Source organism: Ruditapes philippinarum, unplaced genomic scaffold, assembly GCF_026571515.1.
Source record: "Ruditapes philippinarum isolate M1 unplaced genomic scaffold, ASM2657151v2 ctg1243_1_1_1_1, whole genome shotgun sequence".
In the NCBI taxonomy this organism is placed as follows: Eukaryota; Metazoa; Mollusca; class Bivalvia; order Venerida; family Veneridae; genus Ruditapes; species Ruditapes philippinarum.
This window is the reverse complement of record NW_026856925.1, coordinates 132,517-155,890: the sequence shown is the minus strand read 5'-3', so window position 1 is coordinate 155,890 and position 23,374 is coordinate 132,517. Positions and strand designations below refer to the sequence as shown.

Here is a 23,374-nt window from a genome sequence, read left to right as displayed (position 1 = left end):
TTTAATCTGTGGCGATGAAAACGAAAGTAGAAAATGCGTGATCTGTTTTCGGATAGCCGATATTTTGGAGTTCGCTATAAAAGTGTAATTTTCTGTACTTTTAATGGCATTGGGACTAAAAAATGAGTTCATTATAAGCGATAATTCCTTATAAACGTGTTCGCTGTAACCGTAATTTTTTACATTAAATAAAGAAGGGTAAAATTCGGGCCAACAATTTTGTTCCTTATAACCAGCAGTTCGCTATAACCGTGTTCGCTATATGTGAAGTTTACTGTATTTTGGTTTTGTCATGACACGGCTCAAATGTTTTAGAAGAGCATTCAGATAAAGTTATTACACTGGCGGGATACTCTGTCATTGCCTTCATTAATCAGTTCTTATCTATGCTGAAACTGGCATGGTTTTATGAATTATTTCTATTTTGAGTTGTATTTATGTTTGATATAAATGCCTTAAAACACCTATACAGCTGTTTTGTGGTACTATAAGGTAGCAATCTTAGTCTGAATAAAGAGGCGCAGGTAAATGCATTATTTACCAGCAAAAGATAAAAGTTTGCATACAACACCTGCTGTATTATGGAGACTTGAAAGAAGAAAATAAAACTAAGACTACGTTATAGCTGCATGACTTGAGAAAAAGTAAATAAATTTTCCATAAATTGACTTTAATTGTAAAATTTTATTTACTTATTAGAATAAGATGTAAAGGTTTAATGTGTATCTGTTCAAATATTTTCAGTGGAAAAAGATGACCGAACTGTGAAGCAGATGAAGAACAATTTAAGAATTGCACTGAGAACGGAGTGTGATACAAAGGCCGTGACAGTCTCTGTCGATAAAACTGTCCTACAGGTACCGATTTTCCTGTTTCTGTTACTTTAACCTTTGAGAAACTACTAAATTTCTTAAATGAACCTGTAAGCTCCCATTTGAGAAGTGTTCTTTAAGAAGTAGGGAAGAAGAGTGTTATGTAGATAATACTCCATCCCTTACCCTGCCTGAACTGAAAATGATTACTTGTAGTTTTTGCCATAATCTCTGTTTTGATATAAAAAATCTTTAAAAAAACTTTCTCTGGACTGTTATAAATTAAAAGCAGGGCAAATCTGTTACACAAATTAAGCAGATTGATTGGCGAACAGTTCAAAGCCTAGTCAGATTGCTACCCTAGCATAAGTCAATGGTAATAAAAAGGTTACTTCAGGTTCAATCATTGCAAGAGCAAATTAAACAGTATTACTAGAATACACAATATGGGTCTGACTTGACAATGTAATTTTTACTTAACTAAATGCATATTTTGACCACTTTTTGGCAATTTACATGGATCGTAAGTGCCATTTGCAATGTGCAATGCAATATCTTTGTTCACTTCACAATATTTTACTTTCAAAATACATTTTTCAAATTTTTCATGAAAATTAGCATGGATCTGGAGGCATGCTGTTTCAAAACATGAATTGACAACTTTTCTACATGTTATATAACAAATATTTTCACTCTATTTAACCAGATGCTTGGTATAAAGAAGAGCATGCTGACACTGTTAGATCCTCATTGTACAGCGTCGGAAAATGCCACCCACGTGTACATTCAGAGTTCCCCAGGTGCTTGCGGTACAAGCTCCATCGCAACACAGATTGGTCGTCAAGCTCTCACTAATGCTGTATGTATCACCTTTATGTGAATATTTTTTTAGACAAGTGTTAACATTGCATGTAGTGCTCTTGTTCATTTTAAAGATATATTAAAGTCACTTTTGTTATATGTATTGAGGCTATGGTTTTTCCGTTTTTAGCTCATTTTAGAAAATCTTACATTTTCAACTGGGGATCTTAAAACGAAAATATGAAAAAGATTTTTAAAATATATTCCAAGACTTAAATTGAAAATCGATATTAAGCACAATTCTTAGCCAGAATTGAGTTAATAGCGCATAAAGCTTTTCATTTTTAGGTCTTTTTAGGCAATAAGAATAATAATTGTTGAAACTTGCACAAATTCATTAGTCATAGAAATACATCAAATGGTATAAAATTCTCCCTGAAATTATTTCCAGTCCCGTCATATTAGAAAACCCCTAAATACTGTCCCTTTAATAAGATGTAACTTTAATCTACATATATATAATTGTAGATGTCATAATTTCTATCTATAGCCAAAAAAACAAACTTAAGATATAACTTTTATTTATGTAATCGTGGAGGTCATAATTTCTGTATATAGCCCAAAACAGTAGGTTATGTTACTATTTATAGCCTGTAACAGTGGGTCATGTTTCTATTTATAGCTTGTAGTTCATGATACGAACATAGTAACAGAGGACATAAAGGATCACGATTCTTTGGAGGGGAGTGGCAATGAAGACATTTTCTCCGGGTCGGGAGAGAACGAAATCTCCGATGTTATGTTGGATGATGAAGATTTGGAGCTTCAGCGTGTTCAGGTCAACTTCATGTGTATCCCTTTGCAAGAGGTAAGAGTTGGGGGCAGACATCTTTTTTTCCTTCATTGATGTGATGTTTGAATCAGTTCTGTACAGAGGTTGTTTAAAGTCGTATTTTCTTCCTGTGAATTTGTCCATTGTTTAAAAGAGGGGAACATAAATTTCAAGATAAGAATTAAGTTTAAAAGTTAGAAGGTTTGTAAGCTTATAATCTGTGATATAAGTTTTGTTGGGGTATATTTTGAGTTGGATTGGGATGAGGGGTAATGTGCAAATTTAAGGCCATGCCAAGTTATAAAAAAAATGAAAGAAAAAGAGATATAACTTTGCAAGTTGACAATTAATTTGTTCATAAAAATCTCTTCTATGCTTGGGGTAAACATCAGGATTATCCATGAAAATTGATGTTACAGCATTGTACGTTATGACTGATACTGATTTCTTTTTGTTACATAACCCTGCACCTGCTGGAGTATAAAGTGATTACCCATTGTCACTAGTACAGAGCCAGGCCAGCATGCAAAACCATTCAGTCTTACCAGGCTCTGCTACCTTTTAAAATTTCATCCTGTTATATGACTTGGTTAACTTTTAAAATTTTCATCCTTGCATTTCCAAAACTGATAATTTTTAACAGTTCAAAACCAAAGCCAGACAACTTTATTACATAAATTAAGCAAGTTAAGGCTTGTTACAATTATTTTCAGACATATGTGACTAATTCTCTTTGGTTTTCTTCCAGCCAAAACCAGACATAGAACTGCCTCCAAAGATACTGCCGGAAACTGAACTACAGTTACAACTATTTGATAACGTCTTGTTCCTGGCTCCGTATATTCGGTTCCCAGTAAAAATCGAGGAATATAACAAACGTCTTTATCTTCAAGCAATTGCCATGTCGGACCCACTATTACGAGCAAATATGGAGAATTGTTGGCTCGCACCAGAACTGGACAATTCTGAAAGCAGTAGATACTCTCTCGTAGAAGAAAGGTGAGCTGTTGTTATAGTTTGTTGTTTTTATGACCCTACCACATGATATGGTTTTGTCTGAACTAGATTTATGTTGTTGTGCAGTCAGTCAATAAGTCTCTATTGCAGACTTGTTTACGTCAGTATTTCCTTTGAATTTAATGTCTGAAACAGGCACTTTGGTATTTCCTTTGAATTTAATGTCTGAAACATTTGGTATTTCCTTTGAATTTAATGTCTGAAACATTTGGTATTTCCTTTGAATTTAATGTCTGAAACACACACTATGGTTGCTATTAGAAAATTTTACGGAAATCGGCATAAAACTTTGGAAAATTAGCCACCTTCGGCTACACCTTAGTTGTGTCTGGTATCAAATGCTTCTTGACACCACATGTTGCTCTTGTTATAGATAATGCTATGATGATAATCAGAGAGGGTAAAAATCACTTGTCTGTGACACTAATAATCTGACCAGGGTAAACTGTTCGACTGCTGAAACATCAAGAATGAAGATATCGAATGTTACATCAGAAAATTTACGCCGATAATTTTGGAACCGAAAGTCTTTGCCGCCAATATATTATAAAATGTTTTAAGTGTTGAAAGTTTATGTTATTTGTTGTAATATTAACCATGAATTATTTTTTCATTTCTCATTAGTTGTGGACAAGATAGTAGTGTACAATATTATGTGTCCGGTACCCCGCAGAGTGAGAGACTGACGTTCACGCTGGAAAATTACATAAAAGTGGCGACCAGTCCCACAGCAGTTCTGCGGTGTGACGTTAGTATCTGCTGTATTGACAAGAAATGCGGTAGCTACAATCTACCATTGGTAAGGTTTCACTATCTACATTGCTTTATCAGAATAAATAACATTTATCACACACCCGTGCAGCTTTTACGACCCCGTTAAAGGGACTACACTGAGGTTTTTTGACATGATGGGACTGAAAAATTTTTTTCCATATAAATGTACCATTTGATGTAGGTTTAGACCTCTAATCTTTGTGCAAAATTTCAGATCATTCGCGCACTTCGTTTTCCCAGAATAATTATTCACATTGTAAATAAATGACCCAAAATGAAAAGCGTTTAAACGCTTTTCACTCAAATCAGACTAAAAAAAGCATATTAATACGATTTTCAATTATTTCAAAGTATATTTCTTAACTATCTTTGCATATATTTCTGTCTAAAGTGCCCCAGCTCATTTATGTACGAAATTCAAAAGTTATGTTTTTAGGCTTTTAAACCTCAGTGGAGTCCCTTTAAAATGATATTGCACGGCCGTGCATATATTTTAATGTGACGTCATTTTTGTTAATATAGTAGAGTTAAGACGCGTAAAATGTTGGCGTTATACTAAAGGTGCTTCAAGGAAAAATGGGTCTTTTTTTCTACGGCCCATAACTCAGTTATTTAGACTATGACAGATTTATGTCACTTTTAGAACTTAGACAATTCTACATTAACTTAGGCAATTCTACATTATCCAGGCTCCTGTTTTACTACTATCAAGCATGGAGAAAAGTCGAGCACGCTGTCCTATTGACAGCTCTAGTTTTGTTGTTTGTTGTGTTTTTTGCTACAGAAATCACACAAACCACTGGTTGTTAGGAGATAATGTCTCACATCTTTAGTCATTTCGCCAAGATTTTTCCCATTGTTTCATGTCTATGTATATGCTGTGGAAATGAAAAGTTTTAAATTTTGTATCATTTGATATTGTAGATGAATAGGTGTTTATTGGTTGAATTTTGTTTCATTTGATATTTAAGTTAAATAGATATAATATCGGTTAATGTTTATAGCTTATAAAAAGGAAGGAATGACAAAGCAAATTTATAAGATCTGAGGATGAAATTTAATGATGTTCATAAATGAAAATCTTTCAAGGTCCTCATATTTTTGTACATTATTATATTGCAATATCAATTGCAAAAGATTGTTCATATATAGCAAGTGTAATCTGTAATTTTATTGAGTCAGAATCGTTTAAAACTTTAACCCTTAAACTGGTTGGAACCAGAATTGATCAGCCTATTCCATTTGTAAAGAGTCAGGATAGACATCTTTTCTTAACTCAATTTTTCTGTTAATTTTTTATGTTGAAATACCCTTAATTTATGTAATGGTCTGTTCCAAATTCAAAGCAGGGCCAATCTAGTAGGCAAAGGGCTAAAATTAGTTATTTGATTTTGAATATTGGCAATATTTGTACTTGTTCACACTACCTATACATATATGTATGTATGTTTACGACAGTGTCCTGATCGTAGCGTGGATTGTGAGAAGCAGAGGCACGGCCATGGTAACACCAACAGGAACACGCAGATTATCATAGTCGGAACTTTGTCTCTGCCAAAACAAGTGACAAGCTATGAAGGTAATGCCATATTTTTTTGTGTCGTTTTAAAAATTATGTGAAGCTTATTACCCTTGCGATGCCATATTGCTGGAGTTTATCCATCTCTTAGCTCTAGCAAGTGAGGTGGTTTTGCCCCTCTGCTGTTGCATTAAGTTTGTTACACCAGAGGTAAGACATAATCATCTCTCTTGTTTGGGCACTACATGACCTAAATTGTGTTGGTGTGCCATAAGTCAAACAGAAAAATTGTCCGTCTTCCAGTTTGGACAAAACCATTCATCATTTCAAGCAAAATTTCAAACTATGTACCGGTACTGACTAAATAGCAAACAGTGAAATACTTGATCAGTTTGCATAGATTTACTAGCAGATCTTGGTCTGTACTGGTCACATGAGTAGAATAAATTTTCCCTCTGGTGCTCCTATATTTTGTGATGTAGGTCTGTAATTATTGCTGTTAACATGCAAAACATTGATTTAAAGGCAATGGAATCATCAGCCAATCTGCTGAAGCATTCATTTTGGGAAGCACTTGGGATTTTTTAAGGGTCATGGGTCTTTAGTCTTTACATGCACAAAATGTATTCACTGACTTATAAAGATGCTGACTGTTCAGTTATTATATATTTGAAAGTAAGATTCAGTATTTAAGTTAGCATGGATAGATGCGTTATTAAGAGAACAAAGTATGAACAATAGATTATTTGTCAGTTATTGTACTTACATTGTTTGGAAAACTGCTTTAAAGGGATATGACAAATGAATGACAAAAATATTAAATTGATCTGATTTACTCCAATCATGCTAAAATGACATTTTTAAAAGTCTGTTCATGAATTTCTGTATAAATACTAATATTTTGGGCTTGAAGCTTAATTCTATCTTTATATGTTGAACAAAATTAAAACGCCGCCAGAGTCACTGAGAAGTTTTAAAACAAGTCATGTAACTAGGAAAAAAAATCAGGAAATTACAATAACAGGTATTGTGCATATTGTTAGATTGAAATAAGTCTTAGTCATTCATTTGACAGGTACTTTAACATTTTCATAGTTCTCTATAACAACTATTGTGAAATCTAAATGCTCTAACCTTCTGTTTTTTCCTTCCAGAAGGTACAGACTCTTCAGTGGTAAAGATAGAAACAGATGTACCAGAAACTGGTGAGGTAGCCGGAGGTAACAAGGAGCCATTGGTTATAGAAGGGCTTGACTCGGGGACGGTGGTTGGTATAGCCTTTGCTGCATTTATCATAGGAGCCATGATGATGGGGGCTCTATGGTTCATCCATACCCACTCAGGAAAATGTAAGTCCAATCTGTCGTGCTTTAATATACCTCCAGTGAATGTTTGTAGTATACGTTTAATGAGGGTACATCCTTTCGCCTGGGGCACAAAAAGCAGCTTTCGCTTTCGAGTATGGACCCCGGACATGTCACCAGTTATGCCCTTAAAGGGTAAATTTTGAAGCACAAAGTGGTGATAATTTACCTTCATGCAAAATTTCAACGGAGTGTTAGCCATAGACATGAATTTTGATCCAAAAGTAGGTCACTGTCTGGTGGCCAATGAGAACCTAAATGTACAGTTACCTGAAATGATATGAAAAGGAGGTAGCCCTGAAAAGGGCTGTTTGTTCCAAGTAAAGGGTATGCTTTTCAAGCAAATACCTCGAGTTGGTCAACCAGTCTAGAAAGGAATTGCTTGGTTAATATTTTCAGGTAAACTTGATTGAAGAATAAGTTCACTTTTTATGCCCAAACACAATATAGTGTGCAAGAAAGATTTTTTCGGAAATTCAAGTACATAAATACAGTTCTTTTTGTGTTTATTCTGTTATGGCTTTCAATGCTTCATATATCTCCCAACATTTTATTTGACATACCCGTTATTCTAGATCTACTCAAGGAATTATACGTTTTTTTGTGTAATGTAAAAAAGTTATATTTATCTTTCAGTATTTTCATCAGGACCTTTTAAAAGAAGCATGGGCGTTAGAGAGACTCCGGAACACGAGGATGGATACGTTGAAACCACTCCAGGGTCTTCTGTCCCTATATCCACTTAGAATTACCTCCCTTGACAGTTTTAAACATATCTACCTCACCAGTTGAAGAGCTTGCTGTTTTGAAATACATCAAGGAAATTTCATCCATCAATCCGCCATTACCTACCATCGGAAATCAGAAATCAATGCATTTAAATTTCCCATTCTATATAATTATCACCATACGCATTGAATCCAGTTAGTGTTCAGTTCAACCTTTAAAAGATGTCGCAAAAAAAAAAAGAGAACCCAATAAAATGTCAACAGATCAACTCAAGTTGCAGATAATTGATGCTTCAAACCTGTGTTTAAAAAAAAGAATTAATTTGAACAGGAAAGTGATAAAGAGAAGTCTTATTTTGAAAAGATTTCATCGATTTGGAAGAATTAGGTTTTCATGTAGGAAATTATTTTCTTTTCTTTCAAAGATAGGGATTGGGGTGGGCAGGTAAATTTGCATCTTCAGTAGAAACTTTAACCATACTCAGGAGATATTGCCAGTAGTTTTTACATTAGATACAGGGAGTCCTTTCACAGGGATTAGTGATTGCAGGAATCTACAGGGACTTGTGTTACTTATGATTATTATAGATAAGATTTTGCATCACGTTAATGCCTTCTAAAACATGATTGGCTCAGTGTTCTTCTTAAGTACCTCATTTGCATAAATTTGCATAAATTATTATTCATTTACTAAATTTGATATATAATGGCCAGTTGTACATTTAATTTCATATATTATTTTTCCATACTCCTCAGAATCAAGATTTAGTTCATTTGAAACATAACAAAAGACAGTGTGTCATCTAGAAAATGGGCATTTTATGAACAATTTGTGTAAAAATGAAACAAACACACATTGGAGTGCTTGATTGAGCATTCCGGAATATGTTCTGCATTTAGAAACCAATCTCATATTAGAAAAAAAGGACTTCAGATGTATTTCGTTTTTGCCCCAAGGAGAATCATATTGCCATGGGTTATTGCCATAAGTTGAAAAAAAGTGTTGATCTTCTCTGAGTTCAGATATATAGACTACAGCCTATTAATATGTGATGAAAAAACTAGAGAGAAAAAAAATCCCGGTGAATTAAAAAAAAAAGATATAGTAATTGTGAAAAGAAATGTCCAGTGATAGTTATCCACTTTTTAATTTAATATTCATGTATATATTTATGGATTGACATTGAGATGACATTGTTAACTTGTACATTTGTATTATTTTGCCAAGTTTTTCTCAGTGATTGAAGAGTAATATATATTATATATAAAATATATATATACATAATATGTAAAACACCACAAAGGGACAATATTTGTGGGTTGACTTAAAGCTGATGTTCTCAGAGATTGTATGGAATCTCAAGGGATTTACATTCTATCACGATAATCTGTTGATGTGTACGACGTAACTATATTTTTCATATGAATTCTTTTTGAAGTGTTTTACTGTGGATCTTCAACCAAAACTTTGAAATAAGTGATACAGGAATAAAAAAGTGAATTAAAAAATGCTAATAGTGATCTACCAGCAGAAGATTTTGTGTTAAAACTTACATGCCGATGATTAAATTTATGTCATTATTACGATAGTAGCGTAAGATGTTGTACGAAGAAAGCTTGTATTTTATCGGCACTGAATTGAACGACTTATCTCGATCACATTCATCATTATACAACGCTCCAACATGATGGCATTTGTTAATTGTTCATTTATCTTGAGAAATAAGTGCCATTGTTTCAATATCCCTTGCGAAGTGTTAATGTTATTGTTAAAACAGTGGAACGGAAGTACATTATGTGCTGAAGTTTATTCATTGATTGAGATATAATTACATGTAAGAGTGAGTGGATTGCGCTCGTTACATACTGAACAAACTGTTCACCAGACATCGGCTCAGTACACCAGAAGCATATAGTATTATAAACCAAAAACGAGCCCGATGAAACTGGGAACAAAATTAGCGGGGAAAAATTACGGAGAAAAGATTTTATGCCCTCTTCAAAAAAAGTGTTAATGAAAAAGGTAATGAAATGAGAAGGCTGTTGCACTGAGGAAACAACTGAGAATGTATTTTTGAGCATTGTGCTAGAGATGAACTGAATATAAATTGAATTACAATGATTGTAGAAAATTATGAAATGAGTATTTAAGGTTTAAAGAATATTTCATTTTGATAGCTGAGGGGCATTGTTGTGAAAATTGGAGAGAGAAAAACACTTAAGTCGCATGGGAGAGATTTTACCATAGCGCATTGTTGCGTCAAGAACTTGACGGGGTCGTCCACAATTTTATTGACTTTATTATAGTGTCTGAACAGACATAATCCTCAGGTTATACGGGTCATCCTTTAATATCGTCTTGATTCACATTGTTTATGACCTTGTTCTCATTTTTTTTTCATTGGCGTATTTTATTGTCTTTGACCTCTTTTATTGTCTTTGGCCTCTTTTATTGTCTTTGACCTCTTTTATTGTCTTTATTGGTCAGGAGAAAACAATGTTTCTAGCACAATAAAAATAACTATGGAATTTTTATTAGAAGAATTAATGTATTAATTTTGAATTTCAAGTCTTGAAAATAATTCTATTGAGCTCTGGTGTTTCAAATTATGAAAATCATTATTTTTGTTGCTGATATTTAAGATGTTTTTTAAAGTCTTATTCTACCAGTAAAGCTGTTGGACAATACAATGTAATCTTAAATGTAAAGAAATGGATAAAAATGTTCAGTTTAAAGTTCTAGATACTGTCAGATAGGTAGTTTTGCCGTAATGTTTTTTAAATTTTACAAACAAACAAAATGGAATAAATTAGTCTGATTCCCTGCTGAGTGAAATGAACTGGTCCCTTGAATAAGAACAGTCTGTTACATCAGGGATTTTGGAATCAGTTTACTTAAAATAGGTAACAAATAGAATACAAAAATAGGTAAATAGTATAAAGTGTATTCTGACAGCACAGAATGTGGTTGACGGTCTGGTTGAATTACCTCACTGTAGCGAGGCATTTTTGTCCTGAGCACTCAAAGGGTCAAAGGTCATTAGAATATAAAACCTGAACATTGAAAGGGTCAAGGTCATTAGAATAAAACTTGAGCATTGAAAGGGTCAAAGGTTATTAGAATATAAACCTGAGCATTCAAAGGGTCAAAGGTCATTAGAATATAAAACCTGAGCATTCAAAGGGTCAAAGGTCATTAGAATATAAACCTGAGCATTCAAAGGGTCAAAGGTCATTAGAATATAAACCTGAGCATTCAAAGGGTCAAAGGTCATTAGAATATAAACCTGGTCATGAACAATGTGTAAATCAACGAATTATTCTGAAGTTAATTTAATTCTCATACTGTCATTATTACATTTTAATCATGGTATATTTATGTGCTGTATAAAAATAATTGTGATGTTCAGTTGTTGTTTTTTCTTTTTCAATTTTTTTTTAGCGAGCTCCAATTTTAAAAGCTGCCATTTGTTTTTATTTTTATTATTTTAAAGCCTAGATCTGTGAACTGTGTCAAGAAAAAATGCGGAACCTTATAATTGATAATTATAAAATTCATCAGATATATAAACATTATTCATTGATTTTTTTCCCATGGTTTAAAATGCTTCTCTTTAGTCTTAAATTTAACTTAAGCTTACATTTTGCGATTCATATTTTATTTTAAAGGCCCATTATGCCTCAGAAATGCTGTCATTTCTCTAAAACTGTTTATTTTTGGTATATTGTTATTACAGTTTCCAAAAATATCCTCATTTAATACCTACATATATAACCTATTTTTCGCATCTTTAGCTCTGTTGGCAATTTGTATAACTATTGTGAATTAGAACATTTTATGGAAGTCAAAATACTACTTTGTTTACATTTTGCTACCTTTACGACACATAACTGCATGTTTAGTGCTACATTTTTCATATGTAAAACATCTAACATGCTCTTAATCCATTATTTAAACATCATTAGAAACACATGTTTAACATTTCTAAAAAATTAAAAAGATCTGGATTTCTGCGGCATAATGTGCCTTAAATGGGGTTAAACAGTTTAAAAAATATGTTAACTTAAAAAGAAAAACAATTAAGGTGGGGGGGGGGGGGAGATGAGCGGGCTGTAAAAATGATGTCTTCTGTACATTAATATAACTTTGCACTGTTTAATTAATCCTGTTATTTGTATTTTTAACACAAACATCATTTAAAAGCATTAGAAATTATATTATGTTATTTTGCAACCATAAAAATACTGGTAAAGAGAATGGCTAGTTATTTGTATAAAGTATTATTGATTACATATATTTATTGAATTAAAAAAGTTCTTCGATTTTTATATCCCATTGTTAGAGAATATTTTTTCACACTATTTTATTAGTTTGTTTCCCTCATTTTTTCTCTGTTTTTTTTTTTTACTTGTTAAATACATGCATACCAGTACGAAGATGTTTTCTCTCGGAACATTCAGTGTTAGTGACATTTTTATTTTAAATTTTTTATTTTAATTTTACGAGTAAATTTTTTTTTTCTGTTAACATTATATTGTGTCTGTTTATTGAGATAATTTTTTTTTGTGTTTATCTTAGAAAATGATATAAGGGTTTGTGTTATTTAATGTATTGTTTTTTCTACCTCAATATTTTATTTATTTGTTTTGTATCCTGTCATTAGTTATTATATGTATCATGTCTAGAAGTTGTGCTATGTATAAAAAGTAACCTTGAATAATGCTCCAGCCAGGGTCTCGGCTAATTGCTTGATAAAGAAGCCAGGAGTAAAGGTTTTTGGGGAAAATTTGGAATTAAAAAAAAAAAATTATATTCTGTCAAAAATAAATCTCTGAATGGTAATTTCTCATTGGTCAATTTTAAATTTAAATTCAGCCAATCAGCAGTTTTAATGAAATACATTCTTGATATTTGAATTTAAAACTGCTCCTTATTTGATTGTCCTATTTTAAAACCATTGCTAGGCTTTCTAAAACTTGGGCTGTTAAAGTTTGTCTCAACATTGTTTATGGAGAGTGAGATATGACCATTTTATAGGTTTGCCTTTTACATTGAGTATTTAAAATGAAAATTGCTTTTTTAAAAAAACAAAACAAAATAAACTATAATATGATACGATACAACTTCAGTGAAATAATAAGTTCCCACTTTACAAATAAATGGATCTAATTCCATAACCCTTACCACCCTAAATATCTTGAATGGACTTGTGTGTCTTTCAACCTGGGCAAAACCATTTGTCAATTTCAGGGAAAAATTCAAAAAAGAAAAGCAACCAGTGCAAACCATGATGAGACAGCACTGATTTTGAGTTAAATTGATAAGGTTTATTCACTAAGTACCACGTTACATTTAGTTAAAACTTTTAGCATTATGAAATCAAGTGGAAAGAAATGAGTCAATTTAGTAATATTATTTTTAGGCATTTCTTTGATGTCTTTGTTACAAATTTAAGGCCCTGGCTGGAATAATTTTATGGTTGTATGAGAAATGTGTTTAACTGTATCTATCGTGTTCCAAAAAAAAAAAATCTCTGTCATCTTTACTTCTTTAGATCCATTTGTATATAAACCAGAAAATCATCCATTCAGATTTTATAACTCGCAGCACTCTGAACATATGTACAAAACTCTCCAGTAGCATTGTAAGTCATACATTGTTAAATAAATAGACTTCTTGTCATGCTTTTAATTTGGAAATGTCCATTGTTTGACTGAGGTATATTGATCATCAAAATGTCTATTGTGAGAATAAGGTATTTTGATGATCAAAATGTTCATTGTTTGACTGGTGTATTTCATTGATCAAAATGTCCAATGTAACTTAAGTTTTGTGAGACCATAGACTGTTGACAAGCTAACTAAATGAATTTTTACTTGTTTCCCCTGCCTATTTTATTTTGAGAAAAGTGACGACTTACAGATGTAAGGCATGCAATATTTGAGAAAAACGTATTATTTTAAAATGTATATTGCTTCTTCCTTGCCAACAAAATTTGTTAATAACACTTTTATCAGTTGCTAGATATCATGAACGAAGTCCCATTAGCTCTCTGTTTTTCTTCACAATTGAGTTTGATATTTTACCAGTGTTGGCACAGAGTCAGATGTGCATAAAGTATAAATTTTATATGCTGTTTCACTAAAGGAAATGATGTTTTTCAAACCTATCCTCTTCTCTATATTTTCCTTTCACTTCATTGATAAATGATATACCATACAAACGTAGCAAGGCAATAAACATGTTAAGCTGATTTGGGTACCAAATTTAAAGTCTTACCATTGGCCAGTTCAAAACATGTGATCAAAGTCAACCAATTAGATGCTTGTGATTATGTGACTTGTACCTGGCTCCATTTGTTACCACAGATATGCTATATTCAGATTTTAACGAGTGTATTTGATTCTTGATTGTGTGGGAAAAGCTCTTTTCGGGCAGCTATTTTTAGATAACAGGATATGCATTGCTAGAAAATAATGTATTGTTTGAAATACATTTATAATGATATTTATGCTTCTTTATTGTTAAGGGCTGCTTTTTAATTTGAAAATGTCCATTGTTTTGATGAAAGAATTACTTTCAAAGTCCTAAAAATTTTAAAAAGCTTATGATAAGAAAAAATATAAATTAAAAAAATCAAAATGTGAAAATAGGGGATCCTATTGCTAATAAGAAAACAAAGAGAAATAATCATTAGATTTCTTTATATATTAAGCCTCCATTATTGAATCTTAATTAAAAACTACAAATAATTGGCTATAAGCTAAAAATAACACAAAATATCTTTATTTTTGTTATCTCTTTAAATATTTTTCTTTTGAAAATACAACTAATTTGATATGTAATGTGGAATATGTAAGTAAAGTTGATGCTGCACTTTGTAATATTCAGTTTCCTAGTTTCTGAATATATCGTTGTTCATTTCAGCTAAGAAAGGAGATTTTTTTTATAAAACTGAGGTTATGCCAGTAATGATATTAATTTAATAATTGGAATGAATGCACATGCTATAAATCTTGTTTTTGTCTGTATTTTAACCTACATGTACCAAATGTTATAAATAAGTTTGATGTATGTTACAGGAGTGTGTATGTCAATCAGCATTTCATTTTCTTTTTTATGTATCGAAGTTGGTCTCCACATCAACAAAAATTCTGTTAAAAATTAATGGTTGTTAAAAATTACTTATTTAAAATATATGCTGCATAAAGTATTTAAAATATATAGACTAAATGTTATATAAGATTTAATTAATTATACATGAAAAGTTCAAAACAGAACAAAATGGTCTGTGACATTCAGCTGCTGTTTTTAAAAAAGGTTAGGGATAATTATGCAAAATCAGACATTTGATAACATCATTTTTTCAATTCAGGTATTTTGGTTTGACTTTTTATTAGCATAATAACATATCCTGCATACCTCCGCTGTAGATGTATATCTTTAGACACCAGCTGTTTTTTGAGAATGTATGACTGTTACTTACACTGTCTGTTTGATAGTAAATGTTTTCTTGTATTTGTATTGGATGTGGTACCTGTCAGACTTTTCCAACCATTCCTTCTCTATCTGGCTATATCTTACCTATTTTATTAGCTCACCTGTCACAAAGTGACAGGGTGAGCTTTTGTGATCGCTTTTCGTCCGTCCGTCCGGCGTCCGTCCGTAAACTTTTACTTTAAATGACATCTTCTCATAAACCACTAAGCCAATTTCATCCAAACTTCACAGGAATGTTCCTTTGGTGGTCACCTTTAAAAATTGTTCAAAGAATTTAATTCCATGCAGAACTCTGGTTGCCATGGCAACCGAAAGAAAAAGCTTTAAATATCTTCTTTTCAAAAACCATAAGAGGTAGAGCTTAGATATTTGGCATGAAACACCTTCTAGTGAATGTCTACCAAGTTTGTTCAAATAAAAGCCCTGGGGTCAAAATTGGCCCCGCCCCGGGAGGTCATTGATTTTCCCTATATGCATATAGTAAAAAACTTAAAAAATCTTCTTTTAAAGAACCCAAAGAGCTAGAGCTAAGATATTTAGTATGAAACATGTTCTAATGGGTGTTTACCAAGTTTGTTCAAATAAAAGCCCTGGGGTCAAAATTGGCCCCGCCCCGGGGGGTCATTGATTTTCCCTATATGCATATAGTAAAAAACTTAAAAAATCTTCTTTTAAAGATCCAAAAGAGTTAGAGCTAAGATATTTAGCATGAAACATGTTCTAATAGGTGTCTAACAAGTTTGTTCAAATAAAAGCCCTGGGGTCAAAATTGGCCCCGCCCCAGGGGGTCATTGATTTTCCCTATATGCATATAGTAAAAACTTAAAAAATCTTCTTTTGAAGATCCAAAAGAGTTAGAGCTAAGATATTTAGCATGAAACATGTTCTAATAAGTGTCTACCAAGTTTGTTCAAATAAAAGCCCTGGGATTAAAATTGGCCCGCCCCGGGGGGTCATTGATTTTCCCTATATGCATATAGTAAAAACTTTCTTTTAAAGAAATCAAAGAGCTATGGCTAAGATATTTAGCATCAAACATGTTCTAATAAGTGTCTACCAAGTTTGTTCAAATAAAAGCCCTGGGGTCAAAATTGGCCCCGCCCCAGGGGGTCATTGATTTTCCCTATATGCATATAGTAAAAACTTAAAAAATCTTCTTTTAAATATCCAAAAAGAGTTAGAGCTAAGATATTTAGCATGAAACATGTTCTAATAAGTGTCTACCAAGTTTGTTCAAATAAAAGCCCTGGGGTTAAAATTGGCCCCGCCCTGGGGGGTCATTGATTTTCCCTATATGCATATAGTAAAAACTTTAAAAATCTTCTTTTAAAAAAATCAAAGAGCTATGGCTAAGATATTTAGCATCAAACATGTTCTAATAAGTGTCTACCAAGTTTGTTCAAATAAAAGCCCTGGAGTCAAAATTGGCACCGCCCCGGGGGTCATTGATTTTCCTTACATGTGTATAGCAAAAACTTAAAAAATCTTCTTTGAAAAAACCCAAATATGAGTTAAGATATTAAGCATGAAACATGTTTTAGTGAGTGTCTACAAAGTTTGTTCAAATAAAAGACCTGGGGTCAAAATTGGCCCCGCCCTGGGGGTCATTGATTTTCTTCATATGTGTATAGCAAAAACTTAAAATCTTCTTTGAAAAAACCCAAATAGCTAGAGTTTAGATATTAAGCATGAAACATCTTCTAGTAAGTGTCTACAAAGTTTGTTCAAATAAAAGCCCTGGGGTCAAAACTGGCCCGGCCCCAGGGGTGTCATTGTTTTTAACTATATGTGTATAGTAAAAACTTAAAAAAAAATCTTCTTTTAAAAAGCCCAATGAGCTAGAGCTTAGATGTTTAGCATGAAACATCTTCTTATGGGTGTCTACCAAGATTGTGCAAATAAAAGCCCTTGGGTTAAATTGGCCCTGCAACGTTGGGGGTTGGGGTTGGGGGGCCTATATACAGGTGAGCGACCTCAGGGCCATCATGGCCCTCTTGTTAAGTTGTTACCCCCCTTTCTAATGCTTGTATTCTCTATAATAATTTAATTTCTAGTATTTCTATACCATTGGGGTTGCCGGCTCGATCCTCAGGCAAGCAAAATTTCCCAGTGACAGTTGATCTCGTAGTTCAATGGTCATTTGTCCCTTACCCCTGATTCTATTGTCAGATTTTTAGATGGTGGTTTAATCCCTTCTGTTTTTAGAAATAATGAATTGAGTAATGTACTAGCAACATGAAAACATAAACTTTTATAAATATAGTAAAGGAAAGACAGCATTTCTCTAAATTTTTGCAATAGAATTACATATTTCTTCAATGAAGTGTGCCAATAAAAACAATTGAAAGGCATATTATTTCTTTATGGAAATGTAAAATGAGCATATAACTCCACAAATTGAGGTAAAATGTTATGTAAATAATAAACCTAATAAAAGCTCTGTAGGAGAAATTTATGTATTTTTCATAGTATTATAATCATTTTATGATTTAAAAAAATTGCCAAACTTTTTTCCTATATATCATTACACATTATAATGCTACTTGGAACTTTTATCAAAAGGGTCTTTCGTATTGTCCGTGTTAGTTTTTTTAGAAAAATTCATAACATTAGCATACTAAATTTTAAGCCCTGTCATAATTCATTTTAAATTAGGTTGAATAGAGCCAGTATCTACTATGTATGTGCCATGTGATGGTTTTTATTTATATAAACAATGGAAGACTATTAATGTTACATGTTTAACCATTAGTCAGCTTGCTGCAACTGATTCTGCCCATGCCGATAGTGCAGATCAGTATCTATGTGATCTTGGTCTGCACTGTTCGCTAGCCAGTTGATACGGTACTTTGAAAATGATCAATGGTTTTGTCCAGATTGAATGCTGGACAGGTCCATTTACGACATTTGGTTAGGGATAATTCAAATTTCTACATGTATTTATCATAACAGAATACGTTCTCACAGTTTATTCACGGGTATTAGAAATTGTTTCTTCTTACATGATATAAGAAGATATATCAATCACATCTAGCCACATTTTCATGATTGATTTGTTACTGACAATAATGTAGAGTTATTTTGTACCGGTGAAGTTTTTATATCTATTTATATGGTAACTTGTTATCAGGAAATTTGTTAACCCTTACTCTGCTGAAACCGTAAATGATTAGCCTTTGCTGCCAGTATAGAGCCAGGCCAGCTTGTACAACCGTGCAGTCTGACCAGACTCTAGCTATACTGTTGGCTGACTAACTTTTTCGGCTTGATTATCCCTAAAAATTGATAATGGACAGTTCCAAAAAAGGAAGCTGGACAAGTTCGTATAGGAAATTGAGCAGTTAAAAGTTCCATAAAGATACATCATAATCTGAATTAATGTATATATTTTCAAACTTTCAGCATTTCACAAGACAAACGTCCTGATGTTCATAATTATATTGTTATATTTGGAAGTTTTATTAAAGTCATTTAATATAATTATCTTGTTATATGCTTTAAGAGTGCTGCCATAATTATTAGTTTTATCATGTTACAATGTGCTAGTATTTCATACAAGGTTCGAATATGCTGTTATTATAGTAAATTTTACAATCTTGTTACTTTTTTCCATAGATTATTTCCCTTGGGACAATCATTAAATTCAGATCATGGTTTTCACCCAGTTATTCTAACGCCAACAATTCGATTGGCACAACAAAACCTGTAATTTAAACAGCTTATGTGATGTCATCAGACTCTGCGTAGCGTTGAGTATCTGAGTGAAAACAATGATGTGATTTTAACAGGATTACCCTTGGTACAATATGTAAGACTAAAAAAAACTTTATTAAGTGTACAAAACGAACACTTTATTTTACTTTTGCTTTATTTCTTGTTTTAACCACAATACGGGTAGTTCATGAAAATGTAGATACACAAATGTTTTGTTTAGAAATCTTGTTAATAAAAAACAAAGGTAAAAACAAAGTTTATTTTTGAAAGAATTGGGACAAGAACAATTTGGTTTCTAAAAAGAAAAGAAATATTGATTCAGTTTTGTTAGTTTTATTTTTGTTTTTCATTGAAAATTGTTAGTTCTTTTATGTACGAGTTAAAACTGTCTAGAAATTTGATATAATGAATATAGTAGTCAGATATAATGAATTTGTAAAATCATGAGTTACCTACCTTAGATGATTTGAGAGCTGGTTATTGGCAAAGCAGTAATCTTCTTGTTCAAGTCCTCACAATATCATTGGAAGAAGTGTTATTGTATTTCCTGATTTCAAATGTTTTTAAATGTTGTCATTTGTTCAAAAAATGCATTAAATGATTGAATGATATGACAGTTCTTTTTTATTTTATCTGATAATCTTTTTACTTATTTTTAACAAAACATGCATTTAATAAGTCCGGATGGGGAAAACAATCAAGGGGAGTCCAAAAGAATATTTAAATGATATTGCAGCTGAAAGAGGCAGTACTTAAGGCAAGCTCTATAATGTTCAAGGGGTTAAACACCTAGAAAAAGCTTTTGGTTTGCTTTATGGCAGCTTGGTTGTGCGGTTAATATGTTCAACAAGTAAATTAACGATCACAAGCCATGAAGGTTTATACCCTGTTGATGGCAAGCTGTTGTTATCTCTTGAGCAAGAAACTACATGTATTACTCAGTACTGGTTGTTTCCAGGAACAGATTCGAGAAACTGTCTAATCAGCTTACAGCTTCCTCACATGAAAGAATCTAACATCATTGTCGAGATTTGAACCCACAGCTGTGAGATGAAAGTGGTTTGAAGTCAACTGCCTTAACCACTTCACCACAGTATCTGAAGAAGCCACATGTTTCCAGATGAGCCAAAATATTTCAAGTAAATCAAACTTGAGAAAAAAATTTGAAACAAGAGCCATGTTAACATGGCCACCCCCGCCGAATGTGTTTGCTCATTGGAAGAATGCATATGTAGTAGAGCAGAATAATTCAATTTTAAGAGGTCTTTTGGTAATGAAAACTAATGGCTGAAGTGATTACAGATTTGAAACCAATGTGAATACTGATGGCTGAAAATAACAAAGGGCAATAACTGAAAAATAATGCAGGGTAGGTTATCATTTTGTGTGCTGCACCCCTCCTCAGTAAAATTATCCACCTATGAAGTTTCAAGTTGATACCTCAAATACTTTTCTGAGACAAGCTCCAGACAAAATAGTATGAAAAAGAACAAATGGCAATAACTCAAAAATTATATAGGGAAGAGTTATCATTCTTGAGCACAGCGTTCCTCCTCAATAACATCTATCCACCTATGACATTTCATGTAGACATCTCAAACACTTTTGAGTTATGCTCCACTCGGGTGAAAAATTAAGTATGAAAAATAACAAAGGGGAATAACTCAAAAATTATGGAAGTAGAGTTATTATTCTTATGCACTGCACACCTCCTGAGTGAGATCTATGCACCTACCCGCACAGCATTCCTCCTCAATAAGATCTATCCACCTATGACATTTCATGTTTACATCTCAAACACTTTTGAGTTATGCTCCACTCAGGTGAAAAATTAAGTATGAAAAATAACAAAGGGCAATAACTCAAAAATTATGAAAGGTAGTTATCATTCTTGTGCACTGCACACATCCTGAGTAAGATCTTTGTACCTATGAAGTTTCATGTCAATATCTCAAAGGCTTTTTGAGTTATGCTCTGGACAAAAATTAATCTTGAAAAATAACAAAGGGCAATTACTCAAAAATTATGCAGGGTAAAAGTTATCATTCTTGTGCACTGCACTCCTCCTTAATGAGGTCTATCCAGTATCCATCTATGAAGTTTCAAGTTGATACCTCAAATACTTTGTGAGATATGCTCCGGAAAAAAATGTCAGACGAACGGAGGGAGACTTTTTCTATATCCCCCATCGCATTTACGGCGGGGGACAAAAAGTAAAAAGATTCCTGTAATATTTCACATTTTTTGTGGGATTAATGACTAGTTTTTCTGTATTTGTCAAGATATTTCTACTGTGTACCAACTGCAGTAAGGACTATTTTTGCATATTTTGACCTCGTTTTGGTATGTTACGCATCTTATATGTTGGCACTGATAATTTTGCTTTCTTTCACATTGTGAAGCAGGTGCACTTAACACAAACATTCTCTTTCTTGACAGCACAAGGACCCTGTTCATTTATATTTCATGATGTGGCATCAGTTCCATTGAGCCAAATTCATATATGGGAGTGGTTAATGCAGCCTTTGTCCTTATTGCTATACATAGCAATGTACTTCAAAAAAATGTTTACATTGTTACTCTAGTGAAAGTCTACCTTAATGATACAGAAAACTATTTCTGTCATCAGTATTTACAAGGGCATTATATAAAAGGCACATTATTACAGTGTTCCATTTCGACAAGCGTGAATTTTTATTTGGTTCATACCCGCAATGCACCATGGTACAATGAAAACGAGACGGTTTGATGGTGAAAACACAATGGTTTGTTGGTGAAATCGCGATAGTACGATGGAGAAAACACGATATTATCGCATTTTCTCCATCGTACAATTACGTTTTCACCGTCATACCATCGCGTTTTCATCATCGTACTATCTTGTTTTCACCATATTGCCATCATGCTTTCACCATCGCATTTTAACATTGAAAGCGTGATTACACAATTATGAAATCCCAACGGCACAATAGTGAAAACACGATGGTGGAACGTGATGGCACGATGGTGAAAACGTGTTGGTACAATGATGGAAACACAATGGCGTGATGGTACGTTGGTGGAAACATGATGTAATATCGCGTTTTCATCATCATGCTATTGCACCATCGAGATCTAACCATTGCTCCATAGCGTTTTCATCATTGTACCATCATGTTTTCACCATCGTACCATCGCGTTTTCACCATTGTGCATCGCGGTTAGACTAATAAAAAATCATGATTGTCCAAACAGAACACCGTATATTATGCTTATGAAATTATGTAATTGTTTTGTAGAAAAGGCAAGCGGGTAATTTAAAATTTTGTTATAATAGATTTTGAACATGTGCGTTACTGTAACTGAACACTTGAAGAAAATAGCAATTTCATCCAAAATTCAGTGCAAGATCATAATTCTTCAACAGATCAGCATATGACTAGGTCACTGTGACACATAAGGGTGTGTGATATTATGATTTATATAGCTTTTGTAGATACACAAGGTGATGCTACAAATCAAACATCTATGGTTGATGAAGATTTTTAACAAGGGCAACATGTGTCGCAAAAAACACCCATCACAGAGTTGTGAGCATTATAAAAAGGCATATAGGAGATATGCTGCGGGAAATATCCAAAAAATATCTGAATATTTCATCATCTCTAGTGACCTGGACCATGCAAATAATAACCTAAATTACATGTGTCATACTTGTAGTCATTATAGTTATCATTTGTGTTACAATCCATCAATAATTGATATGTACACAAAATTTGACCTCTATGTGACCTTGACTTTGGTAGCAGGACTTGATTATGTGCGCAATTATTCTCACAATGGTGAAAATTTGTGCCAAGTTACATTAACATCCCCCCGATGAATGTAGAAATTTCTCTCCAAACAAGCATTATTTAATGACCTACAAGTGTGACATTACCTTTAACCTAGAGACATAGTTCATACATGTGACACTGTTTTTCATGGTGAAGATTTCTATGAAGTTACATTAGAATCCCACCATGCTTGGAGGAGACAAACTTTCTATATTTTATCATCTTTAGTGACCTTGACCATGCATATATTAACATAAATTACATGTTTCACACAAGTAGTTACGATAATGACCATTTGTGTTTCAATCCCTCAATAAATGATAATTAAATGGTCTGAATACCGACTTTCATCTTAACTTTGATCCCTATGTGTAACCTTGACCGCAGGGACCTAAATTTTGCACTCAACACTGTCTACAATGTTGAACATTTGTGCAAAGTTATATTGAAAACCCTCTATGCATGTAGAAATTTTGCTCCAGACAAGCATTTTTCAA

The 23,374-nt window shown here is 32.9% G+C and overlaps 1 protein-coding gene across 2 annotated transcripts in view; it reads left to right on the top strand.

The window, feature by feature from the left end:
* The window catches only part of LOC132748158 (transforming growth factor beta receptor type 3-like), a 43,576-nt gene extending 33,215 nt beyond the window's left edge, over positions 1-10,361 (top strand). The window contains exons 7-14 of one of the 2 annotated variants that reach the window (XM_060737709.1): positions 745-857; positions 1,519-1,671; positions 2,296-2,481; positions 3,194-3,444; positions 4,087-4,261; positions 5,695-5,815; positions 6,913-7,104; positions 7,756-10,361. In XM_060737709.1, coding sequence (XP_060593692.1) covers positions 745-857; positions 1,519-1,671; positions 2,296-2,481; positions 3,194-3,444; positions 4,087-4,261; positions 5,695-5,815; positions 6,913-7,104; positions 7,756-7,865 — 1,301 coding nt within the window. In that variant the 3' untranslated portion in view covers positions 7,866-10,361. Of the gene's footprint in view, positions 1-744; positions 858-1,518; positions 1,672-2,295; positions 2,482-3,193; positions 3,445-4,086; positions 4,262-5,694; positions 5,816-6,909; positions 7,105-7,755 lie in introns of both variants that reach the window. The other variant, XM_060737708.1, reaches the window with a different exon arrangement.
* Positions 10,362-23,374: the final 13,013 nt, after the last annotated feature.